The 24,191-nt window shown below is 35.1% G+C and overlaps 1 protein-coding gene across 4 annotated transcripts in view; it reads right to left on the bottom strand.

The window, feature by feature from the left end:
• Positions 1–2,345, bottom strand: part of LOC138332357 (matrix metalloproteinase-17-like) — a 43,145-nt gene extending 40,800 nt beyond the window's left edge. The window contains exons 1-2 of one of the 4 annotated variants that reach the window (XM_069280436.1): positions 1,651–2,345; positions 442–756 (exon numbers count right to left, since the gene is read on the bottom strand). In XM_069280436.1, coding sequence (XP_069136537.1) covers positions 442–690 — 249 coding nt within the window. In that variant the 5' untranslated portion in view covers positions 691–756; positions 1,651–2,345. Of the gene's footprint in view, positions 1–441; positions 760–1,650 lie in introns of all 4 variants that reach the window. The other 3 variants (XM_069280437.1, XM_069280438.1, XM_069280435.1) reach the window with 3 other exon arrangements.
• Between the last annotated feature and the right edge of the window lie 21,846 nt (positions 2,346–24,191).

The following is a 24,191-nucleotide window of genomic DNA, read 5'->3' as shown; positions in this document are numbered from 1 at the left end:
TAATATTTGAAGTATAATTGCATGATACAGTCATAAGATACACTAACATGGTGCATTTACAAATTGAATTCAATCTGCTTTGGGGTTGCTTTAAAAAGCCAATCGTTCTTAACCTTATACGAGAACTCGTAACAGTATAAGAACAGAAAAGTTAAAACTAACGTTAATGAAAAATATTTAGAATAAGGCAGACCGTCAGACCAAAAATACAGTAATTATATGGAAGTAAAATGTTCATCGCAAATGGTTGTGTACCTTCACAAAACATATAGTTTGAACACGAAATGACGAAAACATCGTTTAGAGTTCAGACAGGAATGATTTTTAAGATATATCACGATAGAAAATGGTTCAAATGAGTTTAAAATCAATCAAATGTTTTGGGGTCAAAGTTCGTAAGCACATACATGTCATAAGTAAAATCAGATAAAACATGCTTACCACGGCGACCGCTTCATTATCTTGGTAGGTACCCGCTGAACACTCCAATATAGCAAGGAAAAACACTATACACCACAAATATACACAATATTGTCTATGTAATCTACTGTGTAAAGATGTCATTTCATCGCTCTTTGAATCACAACCTTCCTCTCGCGTCCGGGGGGTCGTGCGACCCCTGTGGGGTAATCCCTGAACAGTGGGTGTGGCCAGTGACCCCGGGGGATCGAGCTGGGAGTCTATCTCCATAGCAACAGATGTATCCCGACTGAGGAGATACGTTTCCTACTATTTAGAGCGAGCGTGTTATCCCCGCTGCTGGAAATAAAGGCAGCTCGTCTCAATGATAGCTTCAAATATACAATATCAGCATAACTGTTATATAATCAAATTATGTTCCTTATATCTCATAAACTACCGAGATAATGGTATCAGAGATTAGAGATTTAGACAGTGTATACGATATATAAACTTCACTGAATTAGTATCATAAAATAATTCATTACAGAATTTACCAATACAACTACGCGTCTAGCTCTGCTATAGTTTGTTAACAGTAAATAAAAACTCTGCCGTAATTATATGACCGGAATAGTGACGGGAAGTTCTAGTATTATGATGAAGTGAGAGTGTTTTCCTTGTCCCAATGACATCCCTGTACGGGACAGTGACTGTAACATTAGTCATACACAATAGGAGTGTGTTATTCTATATAAACCCACTCAACCGTGGTCCCACCGAGTGTGTATTGACATACCCCATAAAATTTATCAGTTTATCGAACTAGATGTAATAAAAGATAGAGCTGATATTATTTTTAATTTTATAAATTGATAACAATTTTGACATTTTTGTGTGTAAAATTTTGTTTTTATAGGAGTGTATTTTCTTATCTTGACATTTTCAGCGATTACCTAAATAAAAGGTTAAATACTAGAAGCTAACTAAATGGCAATTCATATTTTCATGTTAACGAACAGACGGCTAGTCCTTTGTTTTGTCTTCTATAATGTGTGTTTTTTATATTTAAATAAAAGTAAAATGTTCTAATATGCTAGCAATTTCGACTGCAGTTCTGACTGAATTCAAAACGTGTTATACACATCTAATATAATTATCATAAATTTATTAAGTCCATTGACTAATATTATGCTAATGTCCTTATTTTAATACCTGGATTTAAATCTGGTGTATATAAATAGAATTTACCTTTCAATGTTTACCTATATAAATTTCTCTCGTGTAAATTCCTTCGTCTTCAATCCGGCGAATTTCGACACTGGTATGATAGTTTAACTGGACGTTTCCCGATCAATTTTGTATCGATCTCAATCGCTAGTCGATCGATTTGCCAAAGATCGATACCAGCTGTTCTTAGCGACAGAACCTCACCAGTGCCGTGTTTTGACTGGGTTTACTTGTGGGAACACTCGGTTTGACAGGTGTCCGAACGGTCTGTCAAATTCCTCACACCTCTCAGTGATAAAACAATACATGTATAATCCCTCGTATCGATAATCCTGCTATGTTTTTCATAGTCGTAATTACGTAGAGTGGTTAATTACAAAACGGAAACCCTTCCTCCATCGGCGGTAGTGACATACATGTACATGCACACATGTTTTGAGCCCCACAATAAACACACCACACTTGTGTACACATGTACCACGTCTCTCCTTACTATCTACACTATAACAAACCCTTACGACCTTAGGCAGCCATATGCAAAGCCGTCACGGTTTGTGCATCCATCTTGATCGGTACCACCAATCGTAGACTACGTGACTCAGACGTTCGGTTTTGGAGTGGTACTGTGGCTGGGCTCACTACCCGCTAGGATAGTACTACACACGCGCGCACCAGACTCGCTGGTAGGCTGCTCGGCTGAACCATATGGTTGATGCTATTATAAACTCTGTATACATTAACAAACGACTTTCTCCTTCCAGCGGAAAAAGAAAAGCCGTTACGTTTCCCGTGATTTCATAAAAATATGTTTAATCCGTTTGTTTATTCTTTGAGATTTCACACTTCAAACACGATTTCTTTATCCTTTGCACAGCGCTAGAGCGATAGCCGTGCCGGGTGGGCATCGATTTTCTTGTGACTGAACAATAGTGTTCTGGGATAGTTTAAAGAGAGAAGTGATTCAATTGACACATCTGTTGGTTTTTATTTTAGATTAATTTACTTCAACAAGCATTCTGTGATAATCGCCGCACCCTTAGACTACACGTAATTCAGAGCATCGGCAATGTTTGGACTGGTGACTCCTCGCTCTGATCACCATGGCAACCAGTCATATTTAATTTCCGATGGATAAATTAAAAAATATTGTTGTTTGGCCATTTTGTTTGCTTCATTTATAAGATCGATTAAAGTGTCCGTGGTTATGGCCGAGCCTCTCTGTGAAGTAATATAATCCTGTCAGGTAATAAGGTTATCTGATACCTGTCGTCGATTACAGGTAAACACGAGATACCCCTGTTTATCTTACCAGATCTAATATATATGTAAATCATCGAGATAGTTATATCACCCTAATGTATGAACAAGTAACACCTTTATAATATGTAGCACTGGAGAATGGGGTCACAATCCATCAACAGCTCACACATATATATTCGGTACCTATTTACGATACGTCATTTGTATATATACACTGTACCTATGTATTTACGTACTAGCTAGCAAGTTTGTGTCATTTCGCTTAAGGGACAACACATTATATATGTTTGTTTGGACTGGACTGGAATACAGCAAATCTGAATTTAACTGAATATTATTTTATAACATTTTCTTTGGTAAAACTGGTAAGCGTCATATATAGTGGTTGACATCCATGTATTAATGCACAGTATGTATGGGACAAAGAAGTGATTCCATTCGTGTGGACAAAAAACTGTCAAATTTTCGAGGTGATCTGCCCCTTTTTCAAGACACACAGAACGAACACGATTACATATAATATGATACGAACAGTAATATGTGACAATGAAATAGACAAATATTCTGTACAGTATGTATGTTATACATGCTTATTAGTATACACTTGAACTGTATCCAATTTATTAATTATATGATATTTGAGAAACATGTGGAAATGGAAGAAAAACAAATAACATCACTAAATATTTTCGATAGTTGCTGATGAGAGTGTCCTCTAACGAGTCAGTACTGTTCGAGTTACGTCCCCTAGTCCCTGTGTGCCTTCTGCTCCGATACGTGCACAATCATTCTGGTGTCTAGGTACAAGAAATTTAAAATCTTTCTTTTTTATCAAGCGATAAGTGTATTTTACGTTATGCACGCGCACACTTTCTAATCTTCCGTAAGAACACGCCCTGGACAATTTCCCGCATTAATGAATGGGCTGGTTCAACAATGTATAAATACGGCTCCCAGAGAAGAAGAGGGCTTCCGAGCGATTGCACGAGGGCTTCTCATGTTTTCTTTGAACTCTTTTGTAATGATATCGGGTTTTTTATTCGAGATAACTGCTTTCGAGCATCTAACACTCTCCTTTAATGCTACAAAAGGATTGTTTCCTTAAATGATAGGCGGAGGTTCATTATATTCTTTTGTCTCTAAATCAGGTTTCCGGTTTGGTGTTATAAGTAACCCACACCTCTTCCTATTATGGTGTTTCCTATTTGGTTTGATCCAAAACTTTTTTTATCTCATTTTCTCCAGATATTATCGTTTGAAGCTAAATTCATATTCTTGTAGCAGGGATGATTTAAAAGTTACATGTAACAGATAACAAGCGAAGCAAATACGTTGTCATTACTACTCAATGTACTATTAAGCTTACGCTATATTCCCACACTTTACACATATCAATAAACAGTTCAAATAACTATGCATAACGGTGATCAAGCTCAACTAATATCTACTATACGAAATGACATATTCAGTTTCATTGTCCAAAAAATGAACTTGTTGTATAAACTTGTTTTGTCCAATTATTCCAAAGACAACACAGAACGCAAAACTAAATATAAGGATAAAATATAAATTACTATGTAACACATCCGTGTCTCAATCATATATAGAAAGTTGTTATATTTAGTCGTCTTATGAGTGATATCAAACAAGGCTGGTTCAGAAACACGTATATATCTGGTGGGTTGTTTGGGTACATGCAGTGTGTTGTGTGTTATGGGTGACTGTGGTATGAAAGTCTTGTCCTCTTTATGGTGTCTGTTTATGATTTATGGTTTAAAGCTTGTAAACACAAAGACGACTGATAAAGGAAAAATGGAAAAAATGGAAAGAAGAAAAAGAAAAGAATTATGGCCTACAATATTTTGTTTACTTTAATGTGTGGTTTTCAGACAATTTTTTGGAGATAACATCTAACTCATGAAAATTTTTTGTCTCATGACCAATGAACTTATAACATATGGTACTATATTTTGTGTGTTTATTTACATGTGTATATCAGATATATTAAATATCGTGAAAAATTGTATGTTGAAACACGCCTCTTAATGTTTTATTTAGAGTGGCGTAAGTTTTCTTGTTACAATCCTTGACCAATGAGACGTAGAGGAATATACGTCCTTGATATAATGAGTATACATTAATAAAGAAAAGATTAGGAGAGGTTTTGTCAAGTCCTTGTGGTTTGTATAAATCCTGTTCTATCTAAGACGAAAGAAAATACTCCCTTATTAATATATTTTTTTGTATTTTGCGAACTCAGCATATTATTTAATTGCTTTGTGTAGTAGCTGTGGTTATATACTTACTACTCCCATCCCCTGTGTAGCCCAGACATAACATACGGCCAGTAAAGTACCCTCGTAAGTCGACAATAAGTGTGTAACCTAATTTTATTACCTCACCGCATTTTCCTGTCAATTTTAATCCGGCGACTTTAATGTAAACAAACGACTGTCAATTGGTCTAATTTCCTTTCCGAGTCACATGACCGGAAGAGAACTGACTCATTCATGTTATACTAACCCCCAACCCCCCTCTCACGGAACCAAACCACTGCCGATCCCTTCAAGGCCCCAACTGTTTAACTAACCTCACCATAGAATATAAAAGTCTTCCGCTACGTTGAATTTATAACATCGCATTACGTTTTGTGGTTAAAGCAAAATTTTTAATGTGACTTTGTTATCATAAATCTATTTGAAATCTAATTCAGCTATTCTTTCTGTTTTTATATTAAACATCCGCAGGAATGTACTTTTAACTAAAAATAAGATAGAGACAGGTTATGCTATTAATAAAAAGACAGTTTATAAATTTAGGATTCCGGCAATTTTACGACAAATTGATCTGCCATGAGAGTATTGTGTATAGCTATGCAATAAAAACGATTTTACTTATTGTGTTTGAAATGATCATTTGTAGGATTTCCAGGTATCCTTTGACCAATCAGCCGTAACGTCTACTTTAAAATATAAATGATAAGAATCGAATGCCAATTAAAATTTGTAAACCAAACTTATTTATTGTACAATCAGTTTTAATGTCAGGAAATAACGACTGATATTATATTTTAATAAATGTTTTTAGTTGGCAGCTGTCATGTACATTCTACTTATTAATTCAGTAATTTTTCGAACTCCTTCCTTTCTGATCATCCTTGTCGTCATGTTAAAGGCATCGTTGCATATTACAGATTTATACAGAGTTAGCTCCCTTGCAGGTAGGTATCGATAGTTACGTCATTATTTTATGAGCTCTAATCGCGTCCTTTTCTCCGCAATATATGACGCTACGCTCGCAAATACATGACGTCACAATCAATGCCTAACCGCAAGGGCAGACAACTCTGAAATGTACAAATATGGAGAGAAAACGACTTGAGTTGTGCTTACAAAATGAAGACTCACAAGCCCCGTATATAGTCGATTATTTACATTTACTCTAGACTGTGAGTTAAAATCCCTTTTCAGGCGACAGTTGCCAGTTACTGACCATTGGTCGGTGGTTATTCTCCGGGTTTTCTGGCTTTTCTCCACCATCTAAATCTGGCACGTCCAAAATGAACCAATCAAACAACAAACCTACACCGTATGTATTTCTTCTAGACTTATACAAAGTAGACTCAATAATTTTCAGAATTATTTCACTATAAGTTAATGAAAGACATCAATCTTATTCAACTTTAAAAAATCTTTTGAATTCGTTATTTTATAATTGTTCCCGGTAAGAGTGTTCTCGATTTGTATATGATTTGTGAATTAGAGTCTACATAGATTGTATGTCCTTAAACCACTCCTTGCATGTGCGGCGGCAGTTCTGCATAAAGTGGTTTAGAAATAACAAATACACGTCAGCATTCTAAATCAGCCCAGACAATGGTTAAATTATATTCCTGGCAGAACCATCAGATTGATTTGGATCACGACCGGACAGTCGGTCGATACAAACTCTACCTCAGGGTGTTATTAGACACCGCCCCGTCCGGGCGAGCTCTGATTCCAGGGTTCAGTAATATACGCATATCAAATTTGATATAACATCGATATTTTGTCAGCTGTGTATTACGTCTGAAATGGTCAGTAGCGTAACTATGAAATATTCAACAAAAGCGGTCTTATTGTACATTGGTCATTGCCATGGTAATGTAAAATGAACAATGATTTAGTGACGTCGATGTCACACAGTTAACATCTTTCAATCAAAATGTATTCTCAACTGCAACGTATTTTCAACTTGTTATTTTTCATAATTTCATTTTAATTAACATTTTATTAAACAAAAAAATCGTTTGTCGGCCAGATAAAACCTTGCAATAGGTGGAAGCAGTACTTACTAATTAGATAATTTATAAAGAGGATGAAGATCATTGACAATTACTATTCAGCTGTTGTCAATATTGAACTTACAGAAAACCGGCTATAATGAAATGTTATTCTCCAAACTTACGTCAGGGATACTCGGAATATTAGCTATTAAGACCTTTGATTCGCAAAACAAAGTCATACTTATGCCTTATAACTAAAAAAAAATCACCGAAGATTCAACGGATTTTCTCCAAGTTGATGCAATCCAGAAATTGAAATAGACAAACCACATTCATGCATGAATTCCCGCTTCCAGTCATAGTGTTTTGTTACGAATACTAAGTAACTACTTACTTTTTTGGTACCATGGCAACGCATGCCCTTTGACCCGAGTTGAGAACACCATTTTCCGGTTCCGGTCTATCGGCATCTTTGTTCTCGACTGACGTAGATGCAAAACGTCTTCCATTTCAAGCCTATTCCGACGGCGAACTGTTGCTGGCATCCTCAAAAGAGTTCTGTAAAAACGATGAAAATAAATGGTATAACTAGATTGGACCGTGTGGTGATTTATCACCCCAATAATTGACAATACTGATACCACTTGCCGGCGGCTGGCCATCTCACCGTGGACATTTGAATAATGAAAACTGCTTCAAGAAAATTGGAAAATGTCATAATATGATGTGATATGATTACAGTGGAAAACAAAAATCAATGGAGCCTGACAAGATCCTAAGTACCAGCTCTATGAGGCTATATCTTCCTAGTTTATTTTTGTGAAGTTTCACATCAATTCCAGCCCATCTATAGAACGGCGGGATCGATGTTAGCTCATGTCCAATTAACGACCGCCAGACCCCGCCGCAACAGGCCTAATATGAAACGAAAAAACCAACATGAAATGATGCCATGGATGGGGAATATGATTAGTAAGCACAAGATATAAACATTGTTTACATTTATGACTTGTTGTCCGTATGATTGCATCGCCTAAGGACCGTTCAGCTATGATATTATTAACGGGACGTTTTCAAAGCAAAGGATGCTGGGAGAAGTCACGTGATTTCAGTTTGCATCACGCTATTTGTCTGCATGACGGAAATCGATAGGAAGTGCATTATACTGCCTGTTGCTTCCATATTGGTTTTAAACTAAATATGTATCTTGAGCAGATCATTATATACGTTGAATGTTATCTTAGATTATAAATATCTGCGTTCTAATATATTTGGTTTTAAGAAGTCGCATCTAAAGTTCGTGACGTTTTGTCTCCGATTTACAAAACTGAAAACATGAGAATAAAGCAAAAAGAGAATAAGATAATGGAAAACCGAAAGATGAAAAAGAACCATATTAAAAAGTTATAGCTTGGTACTGACACTCTTGAACAGGCCCAGGAGTTCCAGAAAAGTGAGCGGTTACTTTTCCATCAGCTGCATTGTGATAAAAACCAAGTCAAATAATAACAACAGACTTGCTGGCATTATCTGACGGTAACAATGGGAACTGATCTGCAGTCGTGTGTGATTCGGTTTGTCATGTTCCAAAGAACATTTTAACATTTTATACAGCATAATTAAACCACAATAATAGCATCCAATTTCACAAACACCTAAAATTCTCCATTTTCGAAAATCATAACAGATTTTAAGGTAGCTCCATACGTTTGGTAAAACCCATGTCACTTTATTTCTAACAGGTCTTATTTTCTTGCATTTTTCATGCAGATTTCAAATTTTTATAGAAAAAGGGTGTTCTCGTCCAACTTCTCGAACCACTTTATGAGATATTTGAGCTTGAAATATACCATCCGTACACATTTGCTGGCCGAAAATAGAAAAAAATCACAAAAATATGTTTTCTGTAATATTAGGATGAATATAGCCTCAATCCTGTCGATTTTTTGTCCTTAATTTCTGACGATAGAACCATATACAAAACTATTGTATTTTCACAAATGCTAACTAATTTTTGTTATTTCCGAGGACCGATTCTATACGTAATTATCATGTTTTTCCATATTTTCGCCCCTAAAAATCAATGAATAGGCAAAAAAGAAAACAAAACCCCATGTCAATTTCACAATATTTGTATATGATATACCCAAGGTAATGTATGTTTCAAATATCTTATAAAAACATGGGGTCCTCGATTAAATTTTCACAGTTTTGTAAGCTTAAAGTAACTTGCAACCCTACTTACTTCCGGCGTTTGAAAATCCATTCCCATTTACGATAGGGACCGCAAAAGCTTCAAAGATAGCATCTAATATCCACTTCATTACTTTTATTTGATTTATTCAATGATTTTAAACATTCAGTATTATATGTAAACAATTTTCACCTATTGAAAAATATCCAAGTTGAATGTCGTAACGTATCGGAATTCAAAACAACCTCGGCAGCTTCCGGTTTAGCGTCATATGATATTGGAGCAGTTTTCAAAAATATAGACCTACCTTAAGATTTGTTTCCTTAACTTACATGTATTTTAACCATATTTTTTACGGGAAATTTTATGTTAAGGAATTCCTTACATTGGGTCCCTTTTGAGAAGGTCACGCGTTATTGAACTTATCAATAATCATATTGCTTTAAAGGGACAATTCAGTATAAGAGAACATTAAAATTTGTACATATATCAGAAAAAAACTAGTCTTATGGAAATAAGATCAGTCGGTTTTACTGTGATATGCTAGAAAAGCCCATGGTGGTGACATGTGTGTGACTCGGGTAAGGGTACAGCGTCCATATTGTACCTGCTTAATCGTATTGATCAACGATTTGATATTTGAACGATATTAATTAAAATACTTAACAATGTCGTGGAATTTGTCAATGTTTTACGTTATATGTTATATAAGAATTGTAGAACAATACATTTATGCTATATTTGGCTTCTTGGTCATGTAAAAGAATTAGCCTGATTGAATTGTCTCTTTAAAGCAAAGAGCACATCTCCAAACTAACAATTATCAACAAATTAATGCAGTTGTATTTAATCCATGAATACTCAGTCCAAAATTGTTGGGTCCGTATTTTTCTATACTTGTCTAGAAGTGTCACAGCTGAATCTGGTATGCACGTATTGGAACACTAAGAGATACTTCACATTTTGTTAACAAAACAAGTTATACCATAACAATAAAAAGAATGCGATAAACCATTATCATATATTTCCTACATTAACAGCCATGAGATCAATCATACAACGACTTCTCCAATTCATCCTATTACAACCATTTGTATATATAATAATTAATTTTTATTTGTTTTCATACTAAATCCAACTCTCTGATTTGCAGATTCTTTTTCTTTATGAACTATTAAGAAACAAGAGGCCCATGGGCCTTAACGGTCACCTGAGTTAGAATATATAATAAAACAAATAATGAAACAAATTAAAGACATACAAACACTATATGCTGGGCCTAGAAGTTAGTCAGTGATTTATAAATTTGACTTTTTAGACTATGAAGAGTATTTGCTTCCATCAAACATGTGAACTTAGAGGTATTTTTTGAAATTTTATTCATTTTGACCCTGTTTGGTTCTGCAACTCTGGTCTCCCAGGGGGTCATCTAGGACGGATATGGATGTTAAAATGCTATATCTTAGGCTAATAATTCTAATCAAGTTTGACTAATTTCTTATGAAAATTGGGCAAAGAATGTTCACAAATATGTTTTTCCTATATAAACTAAAGTAAACTAGACCCCTCTCCAGGGAGTAACGTGAGACCCCAAGGTCATATAATTCACAATTTTTATAAAGCACCTTAAGACCTTTCCATTTATAATTATTTGATTCTACTATTTTCAGGATTTTAGAAGATTTTTGAAGTTTTAGCCTATTTGACCCTTTTTAGCCCCGCCCCTCTGCCCCCAGGGGGTCGGCCAGGACCAATGTGGATATGATATTAAAATGCTATCTCAGGCTAATAATTCTAACCAATTTTGACTCTTTTCTTATGAAAATTGAGCAAAAAATGCTCATTAATGTGTTTACCTATATAAACTATAGTTAACTTGACCCCCTCCCCAAGGGGAAACATGAGATCCCAGGGTCATATAATTTACAATTTTTATAAAACAAACTTTAAGACCTTTTCATCTATAAAGTGTATCTGATTCTACCATTTCCAGAATTTTAGAAGAATATTTTTTAAAGTTTTAGCCTATTTGACCTTTTTTGGCCCCGCCCCTCTGCCCCCAGGGGGTCGCGGCCAGGACCAACGTGGATATGATATTAAAATGCTATCTCAGGCTAATAATTCTGCAAGTTTGACTCGTTTCCAATGAAAATTGAGCAAAAAATGCTCATAAATGTGTTTTCCCTATATAAACTATTGTAAACTTGACCCCCTCCCCAGGGGGAAACGTGAGACCCCAGGGTCATATAATTCACAATTTTTGTAAAGGACCTTAAGACCTTTCTATTTATGAAAAGTATTTGATTCTACTATTTCCAGAATTTCAGAAGAAGATTTTTGAAGTTTTAGCCTATTTGACCCCTTTTGACCCCGCCCCTAAGGCCCCTGGGGGTCAGTCATAGAAAATTTGTTAATAGGATTAAATGGCCATCTCATACTGATAATTCTGACAACATTTGACTCATTTCCTATTACAAATGACCAAATAATGCTCAAAAATGTGTTTTCCCAATATAAACTATAGTAAACTTAACCTCCTCCCCAGGGGGAAACTAGAGACACCAGGTTCATATAATTCACAATTTTTGTAAAGGGCCTTAAGACCTTTATCTATGAAGAGTATTTGATCCTATCACATCTGCGAGTAGAGAAGAAGATTTTTGAAATTTGAATCAATTTTACCCCTTTTGGCCCCTCCCACAGCCCTCTGGGGGGTGGGGACCATATAATTCACAATTTTGATTGGCCTTATGCCTTAGAAGGTTTGTGCAAAATTTCATTGAAATTGCTTCAGCAATTTTGGAGAAGAAGTCGAAAATGTAAATTGTTTACGGACACACGACGGACGACGACGGACAAAAGGCGATTAGAATAAGTCACTTGAGACTTCGTCTCAGGTGACCTTTAAATCCGAGAATTGCGCGAAAATCATGATGTCACAATAGAGATGTCAATGTTACGTAAAAATTAAAGTTGTATGGTCTATCACTTTCGCTCTTTTTGTCATAGTAAAAAATTCTTTAAGTGTTATACACATTTTTTTCCGTCTGCCCGAGGTATAAACTTTCTACTTTTAACCATTTTTTATAAAGTTGCAGCACTAGAAGTATTTTTAATTATAAAAGTAAAAAATCTTTTAACGTGTTCACGTTTAAAATAGCTCGGAACTATCCGCACTGTTCCGATCTATTCCGATTTGTACCGGTATTACCGATATTGAGCACGTCACGTGATACGGCTCGTGAGGTTCCGATCTATACGGGTATCGCCGATGTCGGTTACGTGATGCAACTCGGTTTTCCGATATTACCCGAAAGTTTGAAACATGGCGTTGACTGTGGCGGTTCTTTCAAAACGTGAGATATTTCATGCGACATTAACCGCTATGTCAATAGTATATTGGTGTTTTCATGGATCTGAACCATCATATATAAGCATTCATATTCACACATTGTATGTTTTAAGAGAGTTTGTTATGGTGAAATTTACAAGATACAACTTTACTTATGAACATTGATGTAACTATTTTTTAAATTCGTACGGTTATGAAATAAATTTAGTTTACGCGGATTCACACAGTTTGCAAACAATTTTTTTTCCATACCATCAATGCTTAATCAAAAACCACAATATTAAAGGTTTTGGAAATAGTAAATTAAAATAAATAAATTTAATGTAATGATGTACACTGTGAAGCATTTTCATTTCAAATATCTAAAACACCATGAAAAGTCATATCATCATGCATGTGTAATTTCCCATGTAAACAAACAATCGTACGACCGACTCAAGTGATCCACTTTAGATACAATGTTCTCATCTTCCGAGACTTCTTGACCTTAAAGATTTATGTAAACAAAAGTCACCGAATGTTACGTCATATTAATGACACATCAGCTGTTAAGGCGAGAGGGTGACGCGTTTCATTAGGAGACGTAGTAAGGGGAATAACTCTATTTTAACTTATGAACAAAGCGGTTTTACGCGTTTCCGATTTTTCTTACGTAATTCAAGGAAGTTGTGGGTATGACTCAATCATAATTTCGACATTTCTACATCCAATCTGAATCATATACTTCAAAACTTCCCTGTGTTAATTTCTACACATTGTCAGTTACACTGCACTTATTGATTATATATTACACATGCATCACTACATTTTGGATTTAAAGATGCTCCACAGCTGACAGAGCAAAAATGACACTCTTCATTTGAACTATAACCGATGTCTAATCGTGTAAACATACAAAATATTTAAGTTTGCTTTTCGTGCTTGCACAATCGCTTCTTCATTCCATATAGGATATAGTGTAATGGATTTTTTTGAACGCAATTTGTTATTTTTGATATAACTATCATGCCGTAAAATAAAAAGCTCAAATTTTTCGATGGTGGTAATGGTGTAAAGTACATTGTAAGTAACTTTTTGTAACTGAAGACAAATACTAAATCGTCTGTTCCTGCTTTTGGTATAGAAAAAAATACCATTTTGATAGAGCTAGGAGAATGTCAAGTCATTTCCACTCAATATGGTACACGATGAAATTGAAAGCATGCAGATGATTTGTTGGATATTACTTTATTTTACCTGATACAAAGAGGATTGCCTTTAAATATCATCCTTATGACATTTGGCTGCATCGTGAATAACCCAATTTTAAATTCAGAAATGTATTCATTGATAACCATTTTTAAGATTTTTTACTGTAATAATTAAATTTATATGACTCATGGGGCAAATTTTAGAGTAAAAGGGGAAAACATGATAAGATCCTTCGTAGCTGTGACCTTTATTTAAGTTAATGTTGGGTTACAGTTTTTTTTGATAAAAAATTGACTTAGCAATGTCATGTTGCATACAGCTAATCATGTCTTTTCTACAGCTAAAAAGTATCGTCAAGAAGGGGCTGATTTATCATAATATTTAATGTTTCCTTAATAAGAATACTGATTCATGTTGTATCAACATCCTTGTCAAACAGGTACAGTGCATATGTTTATCTGATATCCTTTATTATGCAAATGTCACTATTGATATTTTTTAGTATTCAGTGAATTATTTCATTTCTTCATATTTTGAAATAATACAAAATGTAATAAATAAATAAATAAATAAATAAATAAATAAATTATTAAGTTAATGAATAAATGAAATAATAAATAAATGAACACTACACTAGTTATCGCATCAATAGATCTTGAAGATTAAGTTCGGTAGGACATGTACTTGTATTGTAGTAGAAACATTTTCACAGTTCACACTCGAGTAGTGTATTTTCCTTCATAATTTATATTCTTAAAAAATGTATGTACATGTAGTCTCTAAATAAAGAAAACTGGTAGGGATTCTTTTCAGATTCAGATTCTTTTATTTCCTTGTTTTTTACAACATCGGAGAGTTGACATAAACATATACAATATAACAATGCAGACAGTGCTGGACAAACATATAACTACATTTTGCATGGCAAAACATGTACATTGTATGATTGGTTATGTATATATACTATTTCATAAAACATAAGATCAATGATTTATAATGCACATTTCAAAACCTTGAAATATTAATTAACTTAAATTAGAAATTAAATTATCTCGTAGCTTTAAAGCCAAATCTATATATTTTCCTAACCTGTTTAATTCCCCTATATTCTGGGTTGATAATAAGAGTACCAACTTAAACACACTAGGACGTTTATAATAATATGATTTAATATATTTTCAGATACCATGTAGGTGTTTAGTTTGTTATTTCAATGGGGTGTTCTCTGAACGCCAACAATAGGTAGGTGTTGTTTTAGGAAACAATGGGAATGCAATTATATACTGTTTCATATAAGGTGTCTTTATTTCCACCTGTAAAGTCACCTGAGATTTACCTGTATTTCAGTATCATAGGTAACATTGGTGGGTTTTGGAAAATAATTCCTTCAACACATTCCTTACAATATACGTGTAAGGAACTAAATGCATTTTGGGTTCCAGGTGAAATTTTTTTTTCAAATCTTATCTCAATTTTATCAGAAAAGCAGGTTTTTTTGAGCAATGTATGTTTTAATATAACGGTATTCTGGATTAACACAGTTCTCCAGGCAACATTCTTAGACAACTTTCATTTATTGTGACTGTGTATAGTTGATTTTTTTTATCACATAGACATATACCTATAAGTATTTTGTTAGAAAATGAGTGGAGAAAAAAGAGATTATAAAAGTTTATATTAATTTTGTCGAAAATTTTGACCTGTTGATTATAGTTTAAATTATCTATTGAAGCCGACACAAACACACATATATATGATGTTTTTTAAACATGGTTAATGATGAAAGTATCATTGATATTTAATGCTTTATGTATATTTAGATACAAAGTATTTTTAGAAGTCACTTAATTCTGTAAAAAATACTGTATGAAATGAGATTGTAGACTGTTACTTGGAGTCTTACATCTAACCATATTCATTCTAAAACACATTATAGATGTAAATATAATACAGTTGCAATAGTGACAACCTTATTTGAAGTTCATATGTTGAGGTCTTGTAATTCTCAAAATGTTGCAAACTTTTGATGCTCAGAATACAAAATTAACAGTTTTCGTATTTTTCTGTTTAAAGATTATGGTACCGGTACATGTTTGAGGAAGATCAGCCATAGGAAAGAAATGTATATGTTATTTCTAACATGCACGAAAATATATCACTTATAGCACTGTAAATGGACAAAAGTTTTGTTTAATTATTGGTTGCTCATTCGTTATAATGAAATACATTTACATTATAATGTAATATCACTCTGATCTAGAAATACCATCTGAGGATAATAAAGTAGGGAAATTATATAATTGTGATTAAGGATGCATCCTAATACAACTTTTAAAATATATTGTATGTTCTGTTATCTTAAAAAGGCTAGTCTTAAAAAGTACAATTAATACATTTCTGAATATTTGAAATCATATATGACATATATACACTTACTGTTTTGTAGGTAATTAATGCAGAAGCTATATGTACTATATATATATATATATATATATATATAGATGTCACTAAAAGATATCTATGAAATAAACGTTCCAATAGTTAGGCAAAGGGCTTATATTGTTTCAAACTTTTAATCGAATATATAGTATACCAAAATGAAATAAGATCATTCTATTTTGGATTTTTTGCTTAGATATTACTGAATGGGCAAGTTACTTCCATGTGAATTTAGTTTTAAAGGATTTAATTTGATTTTAGTACCAATATGTTGAAAATCTAATAAAATAAATACCAGAGATTTTAGATATACCATGGAAATCTTGAAAATTCTTGAAATAATCATGAATTTAATCTAATTTCATTCATAAATTCTATGTATTATATGTATTATGTATATATGTCTCTGATACTAATTCTGAACACTTATACATGTAGATAAGTATCAACAGGTAACTTTTACAGGTACATTTACCTGTTGGCATTTTGACTCCTTTTAGGATAAAGACTATAACCACTGTCACAACAAACTACCCTACAGGTAAATCCAACATGTTGGCGTTCAGAGATACACCCATTTCAATTCAATTCGTTTTATTCCAAGATTTCAAGATTTTTATTCTCTCATGACATATGTACATATGCAACAAGAGGTCAAAAGGAACAAAAAATAATAATTATAAAAATGAAAATAAAGAAGGAAATAATAGATGGACACAGTCATCAATAGGCACATTTAAATACATTGAAACTAACAATTCTATTTTTCCTTATATAGTTTAAAGAAGCATAATTACTCTCTGAATAAATCTACTTACTTTACTTAATAGAGCTGTATTGCATATAGTAAACATTCCTTTCATTTTGTGAGAATTATGATTAGTAAAGTAGTATCTTGGTATATAAATTTCTCGTAATGCTACAACAGATTCATTATTACATACATATAGACAGTGGTACTCATCTCCAACACAATTTGTACGAGAGGACATAACCTTTCCTTCCGTGGACTTTACGGCCCATCAGTACTAATTACATCATGTCAAATATACAATTGATATAACAAAAGAGATGGAGAGTGATTTATTCCATAGATATAAAATTTCCAACCAAATGTCTCAACTTTTTATTTTTTCTGAACTTTTCTTAAAAGCAAAATGAATAAATTTACCAGTATATTGTAATCATTCTTAAGCGTTGTTATATGTAACACATAACAATTTAACTAATTTAAAAACATTTGGTTTTCTGTAATAATATCTCTTAAAGATGCTCCATCGCCGACAGAGCATAAATGATATTTATCATTTGAACAATAATTGGTGTTTAATCGTGTATATATATGTCTAACTAACACACACACACACACAAAATAATATAACATAATTTGTTTCGCCTTTGGTGCATGCGCAATCCGTACTTAATTCCATATAGGATATAGTGACACGGAATTTTTCGGGATACAATTAATTACTTTTTATAATTTTAACTTGAAGTAAAATTAGAAGCTCAAAGTTTCCAATGGTGGTAATGGCGTAAAGTAAGTTACTTTGTAACTGAAGAAAAATACTAAATCGTCTGCTCCTGTTTTGATAGTGAAAAAATACCATTTGTCAGCGGTGGAGCATCTTTAAGGAAACAAATCTTAAGGTAGGTCTATATTGCACACCATTTATACAAGATTGGTAATTCTTCACCAAGGAAGCTTCAGACAAAATTTGGTCAAAATCTATTCAACCATTCATGACAAGTAGGGATTTTTGTGAAAAGTTGACGGACGACGGACGGCTTATCATGGTATAAAAACTTAATTACATTATCTTACATAAGTTTTCAGTTTTTATTGTCCGTTTTAAAATTTTCTTCAGATTACATAGGCTTTATTATAAATCAAACAATTTTTATTGGAATCTGTTTATTTATATAGATATCAAAATTGTTCTAAAATGTCAATTCATTACATACTTTAAATTCTGTAAAGACAAAAGACTATGCACTGAACTAATGAAAGCGAACGGCTAGGACATTTACCTCATTTGCATATCATACAGTTGGTGATGTCACGCGGAAAAGCTATCCAAGTCTTACAGAAGCTTCCAGTTAAGAAACAGCGTTTGTATGTCAACCGCGGCCATTTGTTACTCGCCAAAAGTACAGAGACATCTAGGGTAATTTAAAAGGAATAGATATGGAATTTCACCATTCGGGCGCCATTCTGACGCCATTTTACTATTGGCGGGAAAATCGCATCAGTTGCAGAGGGTGATCCATCACGGCCCACGGGCGAGTGTCGGGATCGATGTCCGGTGATGTTTGAGGATGAGATTGGCCCAGTAGACTGATCTGATGTATACATGATCTATGACGTACATGTATAACATGAGATGTTCATTTCTCTGGATACACGATGTAGAAATTAATTAATTTCGGTGATGTATCGGTATCTATTGACAAAGAGTCCAGCGGATTTCGCTGTATTAGTCCCAATATTGATTATGTGTTCATCTTCTGAAATCTTTCTCGTTCTTGGACGCGTCCAACTCGCTAGACTTTCCATTAAGAAAGTTATAATATTTCATATCAAAATATTATATACATTGCGAAGTCGAGCTATAAATTTGGCATCCTATGCTGACGTCTTGCTCTAAAGAAATATAGACTAACATTGAATCTAATATTTAGATAGAATTGGAATTTGGAATTGTGCAGTCATACAATAAACAAAAATCTTTCCGTATATATTCGCCAATGTCTAATTTCGTGAATATTTTGAAGAAAATAACCCAAACAATTGTATGTAATCGTTGACTTATTATTTTTATATATACTACTGAAAAAATAGAAATCCGTATACAATCATTATCTGCCATTTAGTTTCGTTTCGTTCCGTTTCGTTTTGTTTTGCTTTAAGTTTCGTTTCGCATTTTACAAATACCCAATCATTATCTTTTTTTTTAACTAAACCGGTCTAGTTGATATCCAGTGACTTTACGCATGTAAAAGTTTTGTCATTGTCTGTGACGGGCTGGAAATCCACTGTGACGTCATACTGATTAATGACGTTAGGCCAATATCAGTACCCAATGTCAGGTTCAAGGACGGCATGACCAAATGTCTGACTGCCTCCTCTGGATATTTGCAATATATTATTTATTTTGATAATGAAATTCTTCGAAATGTTGGTCGATGTTATATGATAAATAACAAGTTTGCGTTTACTCATATTTCATACATGTATGAGGTCTTATGACATTCGTCTCGAAGTTTTCATTTTTGTTTATAAAGGTTAACTTCTTATATTTTTCTCACTTCACTATTTTCGTTTCAAGTTTGAAATACAAAAATAAAAAGTACATTATAATCATACTCCAGATCTGTCAATATGTATATTAATAAATGTCCTTATATCTTTAGTTTAGTGATGATTTAATATTCATAGGTCAACAAAAACAACATTTTCTTTTTACACCTTACCTATCTTACCCAAATATCACGATACACTACGTTGTAATTTTAAAAATATGTTCGCTATAATAAATGTTCCGATTTTTTGAGCTTACGTCATTGAATTCACGACCACAACACAACGCATGCATTCCCGTTTAAGATATATAAGAAACTATTATGCTGTTCGGAATCCACGTCTGCGGACTGGGATTTAGACATTATAGATATGGAAATGCAGACTTTCGAAAGCATTTGTATCGTACAATGTATACGTATAAGTAGAATACTAGCACGATTTTTCTTTGTTAAATAGACTCCACGACAATAAGAAAATCTTTATTGTGTTTTTGTTAAATCTATTTTTCAGTTTTCCCCGGAAGAACGATATGGGTTGTCATCTCTGATACATATAGCTAGAGAGTTTAGTTCGAAAATAAGCAATGATCAGTAAATAATCTAGGAACTCATATATTAGGAGGACGTATGTAAAATACATGTAAATCATGCCTTTGGCTATATTTATCTCCTAAATAGACAGCATTGAAACTACTGTAATTTTGAACATGCTTTTCACATTACACACAATAACCATTTCTGAATTTTATATCGTTTTGTCCCAGAGATAACAATATCCCTCTCAGCATGGCAGTGGGTCTGTGTTGGATGATAATATACGACCAATTTTATGTAAATCCCCGGGATCCCTGCAGATCGATTTTCCATGGTAACAGATGACCTTGATACTAATATGCATAAAGTCAAATAGACCTTTGTACGTTTGACGTTTACGGAGCCAACAGCGTAGTGATTAGAGGAGAGTCTTTATGACGCAGACGTGACGTTTAAGGAATCGAGAGTGTAATGACGAGAGAGCGTCTTTATGACGTAGAAGTGACGTTTATGGAGCCAAAAGTGTGGTAATGAGAGGAACGTCTTTATAGAGAAGATGTGACTTTACGAAGCGGACAATTTGGTGGTTAGAGAGCGCCTTTAAGACGTAGATGTGTCTTTTACCGAGCCGACAGTGTGGTGATGAAAGGAGCGTCTTTATGACGTAGACGTGTCTTTTACCGAGCCGACAGTGTGGTGATTAGAGGAGCGTCTTTATGACGTAGAAGTGAATTTACGGAGCCGACAGTGTGGTGATAAGAGGAGCGACTTTATCACGTAGAAGTGACGTTTTCAGAGCCAAGTGTGGTAATGAGAGGAACGTCTTTATAGCGTAGATGTGACTTTACGGAACGGACAATTTGGTGGTGAGAGAGCGCCTTTAAGACGTAGATGTGTCTTTTACCGAGCCGACAATGTGGTGATGAAAGGAACGTCTTTATGACGTAGACGTGTCCTTTTACCGAGCCTACAGTGTGGTGATGAGAGAGCTGACAGTGTATTGATGAGAGGAGCGTCTTTATGACGTAGAAGTGAATTTACGGAGCCGACAGTGTGGTGATGAGAGGAGCGTCTTTATCACGTAGAAGCGACATTTACGGAGCCAACAGTGTGGTAATGAGAGGAGCGTCTTTATCACGTAGAAGCGACATTTACGGAGCCAACAGTGTGGTAATGAGAGGAGCGTCTTTATCACGTAGAAGTGACGTTTTCGGAGCCAAGTGTAGTAATGAGAGGAGCGTCTTTATAGCGTAGATGTGACTTTACGGAGCGGACAATGTGGTGGTGAGAGAGCGCCTCTTAGACGTAGATGTGCCGTTTACGGAGCCTGCAGTCATAGATATGAGAGGATCGTCTTTATCACGTAGAAGTGACGTTTACGGAGCCTGCAGTCATAGATATGAGAGGATCGTCTTTATCACGTAGAAGTGACGTTTACGGAGCTGACAGTGTGGTGATGAAAGGAATGTCTTTATGACGTAGACGTGTCTTTTACCGAGCCGACAGTGTGGTGATGAGAGGAGCGTCTTTATGACGTAGACGTGAATTTACGGAGCCGACAGTGTGGTGATGAGAGGACCGACTTTATGACGAATGAGAGGAGCGTCTTTATGACGTAGAATTGAATTTACGAAGCCTACAGTGTGGTAATGAGAGGAGCGTCTTTATAGCGTAGATGTAACTTTACGGAGCGGACAATGTGGTGGTGAGAGAGCGCCTTTAAAACGTAGATGTGCCGTTTACGGAGCCTGCAAATATAGATATGAGAAGAGCGTCTTTATGACGTAGAAGTGACGTTTACAGAGCTGACAGTGTGGTGATAAGAGGATCGTCTTTATGACGTAGAAGTGAATTTACGGAGCCTACAGTGTGGTAATAAGAGGAGCGTCTTTATGACGTAGAAGTGAATTTACGGAGCCTACAGTGTGGTAATGAGAGGAGCGTCTTTATGACGTAGAAGTGAATTTACGGAGCCTACAGTGTGGTAATGAGAGGAGCGTCTTTATGACGTAGAAGTGAATTTACGGAGCCTACAGTGTGGTGAGAGGAGCGTCTTTATGACGTAGAAGTGACATTTAAGGAGCCTACAGTGTGGTAATGAGAGGAGCGTCTTTATGACGTAGACGTGTCTTTTACCGAGCCGACAGTGTGGTGATGAGAGGAGCGTCTTTATGACGTAGAAGTGAATTTACGGAGCCTACAGTGTGGTAATGAGAGGAGCGTCTTTATCACGTAGAAGTGACATTTACGGAGCCTACAGTGTGGTAATGAGAGGAGCGTCTTTATGACGTAGACGTGTCTTTTACCGAGCCGACAGTGTGGTGATGAAAGGAGCGTCTTTATGACGTAGAAGTGAATTTACGGAGCCGACAGTGTGGTAATGAGAGGAGCGTCTTTATAGCGTAGATGTGACTTTACGGAGCCTACAGTGTGGTAATGAGAGGAGCATCTTTATGACGTGGACGTGACCGTTACGGAGCGGACAGTGTGGTGGTGAGAGGAGCGTCTTTATGACGTAGACGTGACGTTTACGGAGCCAAGTGCAGTGATGAGAGGAGCGTCTTTATGACGTGGACGTGATCGTAACGGAGCGGACAGTGTGGTGGTGAGAGGAGCGTCTTTATGACGTAGACGTGACGTTTATGGAGCCGAGTGCAGTGATGAGAGGAACGTCGGAAGCCGACAGTCATGGTGATAAGAGTCTTTTAGGTGATAACGTTGAGTACCGCCACTTCGATGAATACAATAGAAACGTTTTCCCAAAGAAGGAATTTGGACATAAATTTCTATTGATCAAAGTGTTTCTCTTTGCAAGAATACAAAATGTAACTCTTGTTAAGTCCGAAGCCAGATTAGAGAAACGCGGTACTAAGTAATATCTCAAACTGGAATTTATGCCTTCCGTTATAACAAAGAAAGGTACACCGAGAATGACAGTGAAACTGTTAATGAACGCCTAACAATGAAGGAAATATAGGGTCGTGTTTCATCTTCATCAGCAGCAGCTTGCTGTAAAATGATCCTAGTCAAAAGGCAATGACATTAATAACAGTCTTGTATGTCATTGTGTAGGCGAGTTCGCTATCTATACATTCCAAGACCTCTATATCATTACATCTATTCTAAATACCAGGATACAAATTCTCATCAGGGCGCATTCGAATCAAAATTACATTTGTTATTACACAATATTCATCATCGTTGTCGATACAGATCGGGTAATCACATGTGTCTCGTCGCCTCTTAGACATATTTAGTCAATTTACCAATTTCCCGAGATTTGCTGTAATGAATTGAACAAGCCAGAGTTTAATCTGTCCATGGAGCTCCGACATCGATCCCGGAACATTGGACACAGTGTTATCAGATTGTCTCCGCTCGTTTTCCGCATCAAACACCTCCATTATGCATCGTCTTTTCAAATGCGTAAGCGGCCTAATTTACCATGCACACATATTCCCTCCGGACGCTGAAGAGCTCTACAACTACAATGGACACACGGCTGACATGATCGTATTGACTACACGTGGTAATATGTTACGATTGAAAGGAGTTTGAAACAGTCATTAATCCAATTTGTTGATATTTGGCCTTTTCGGATGAGCGCGAGTCTTTCAGACTGCAAACTGGCATGATTGGAAGACATTATATATTTGAAAGCGGATAGGCCGAAATGTGAGTCACGCGCGAATAGAAAATGGCGGCCATTCATCACCGGAATGTGAGACGTAGTCGCGTACTTCAGTGATAATTGAATGTTTGGATTAAGACCTGTTGCCATGTTCCTCATCTGTATAGATATTTATTCTGCTTTTTTGAAAATGCAAAACATTCCTCTTCATAACTTTCGTGTATTCCGCTTCTTCAGTTAATAAAGTGCGAAATGCAAGATATAAACTAATGTATTTTTGTTAATTTCTTAATTAATTAGAGTAATTCGGATACCGTCTAGAAATACTTCTGTGTATAGAAACAAAAGTGCAAGTTTCGCCGAAATCTTAATACAAAATGTTTTCAGTAGATAG

Source organism: Argopecten irradians, chromosome 9, assembly GCF_041381155.1.
Source record: "Argopecten irradians isolate NY chromosome 9, Ai_NY, whole genome shotgun sequence".
Lineage (NCBI taxonomy): Eukaryota > Metazoa > Mollusca > Bivalvia > Pectinida > Pectinidae > Argopecten > Argopecten irradians.
This window is presented reverse-complemented; position numbering and strand designations above follow the sequence as displayed.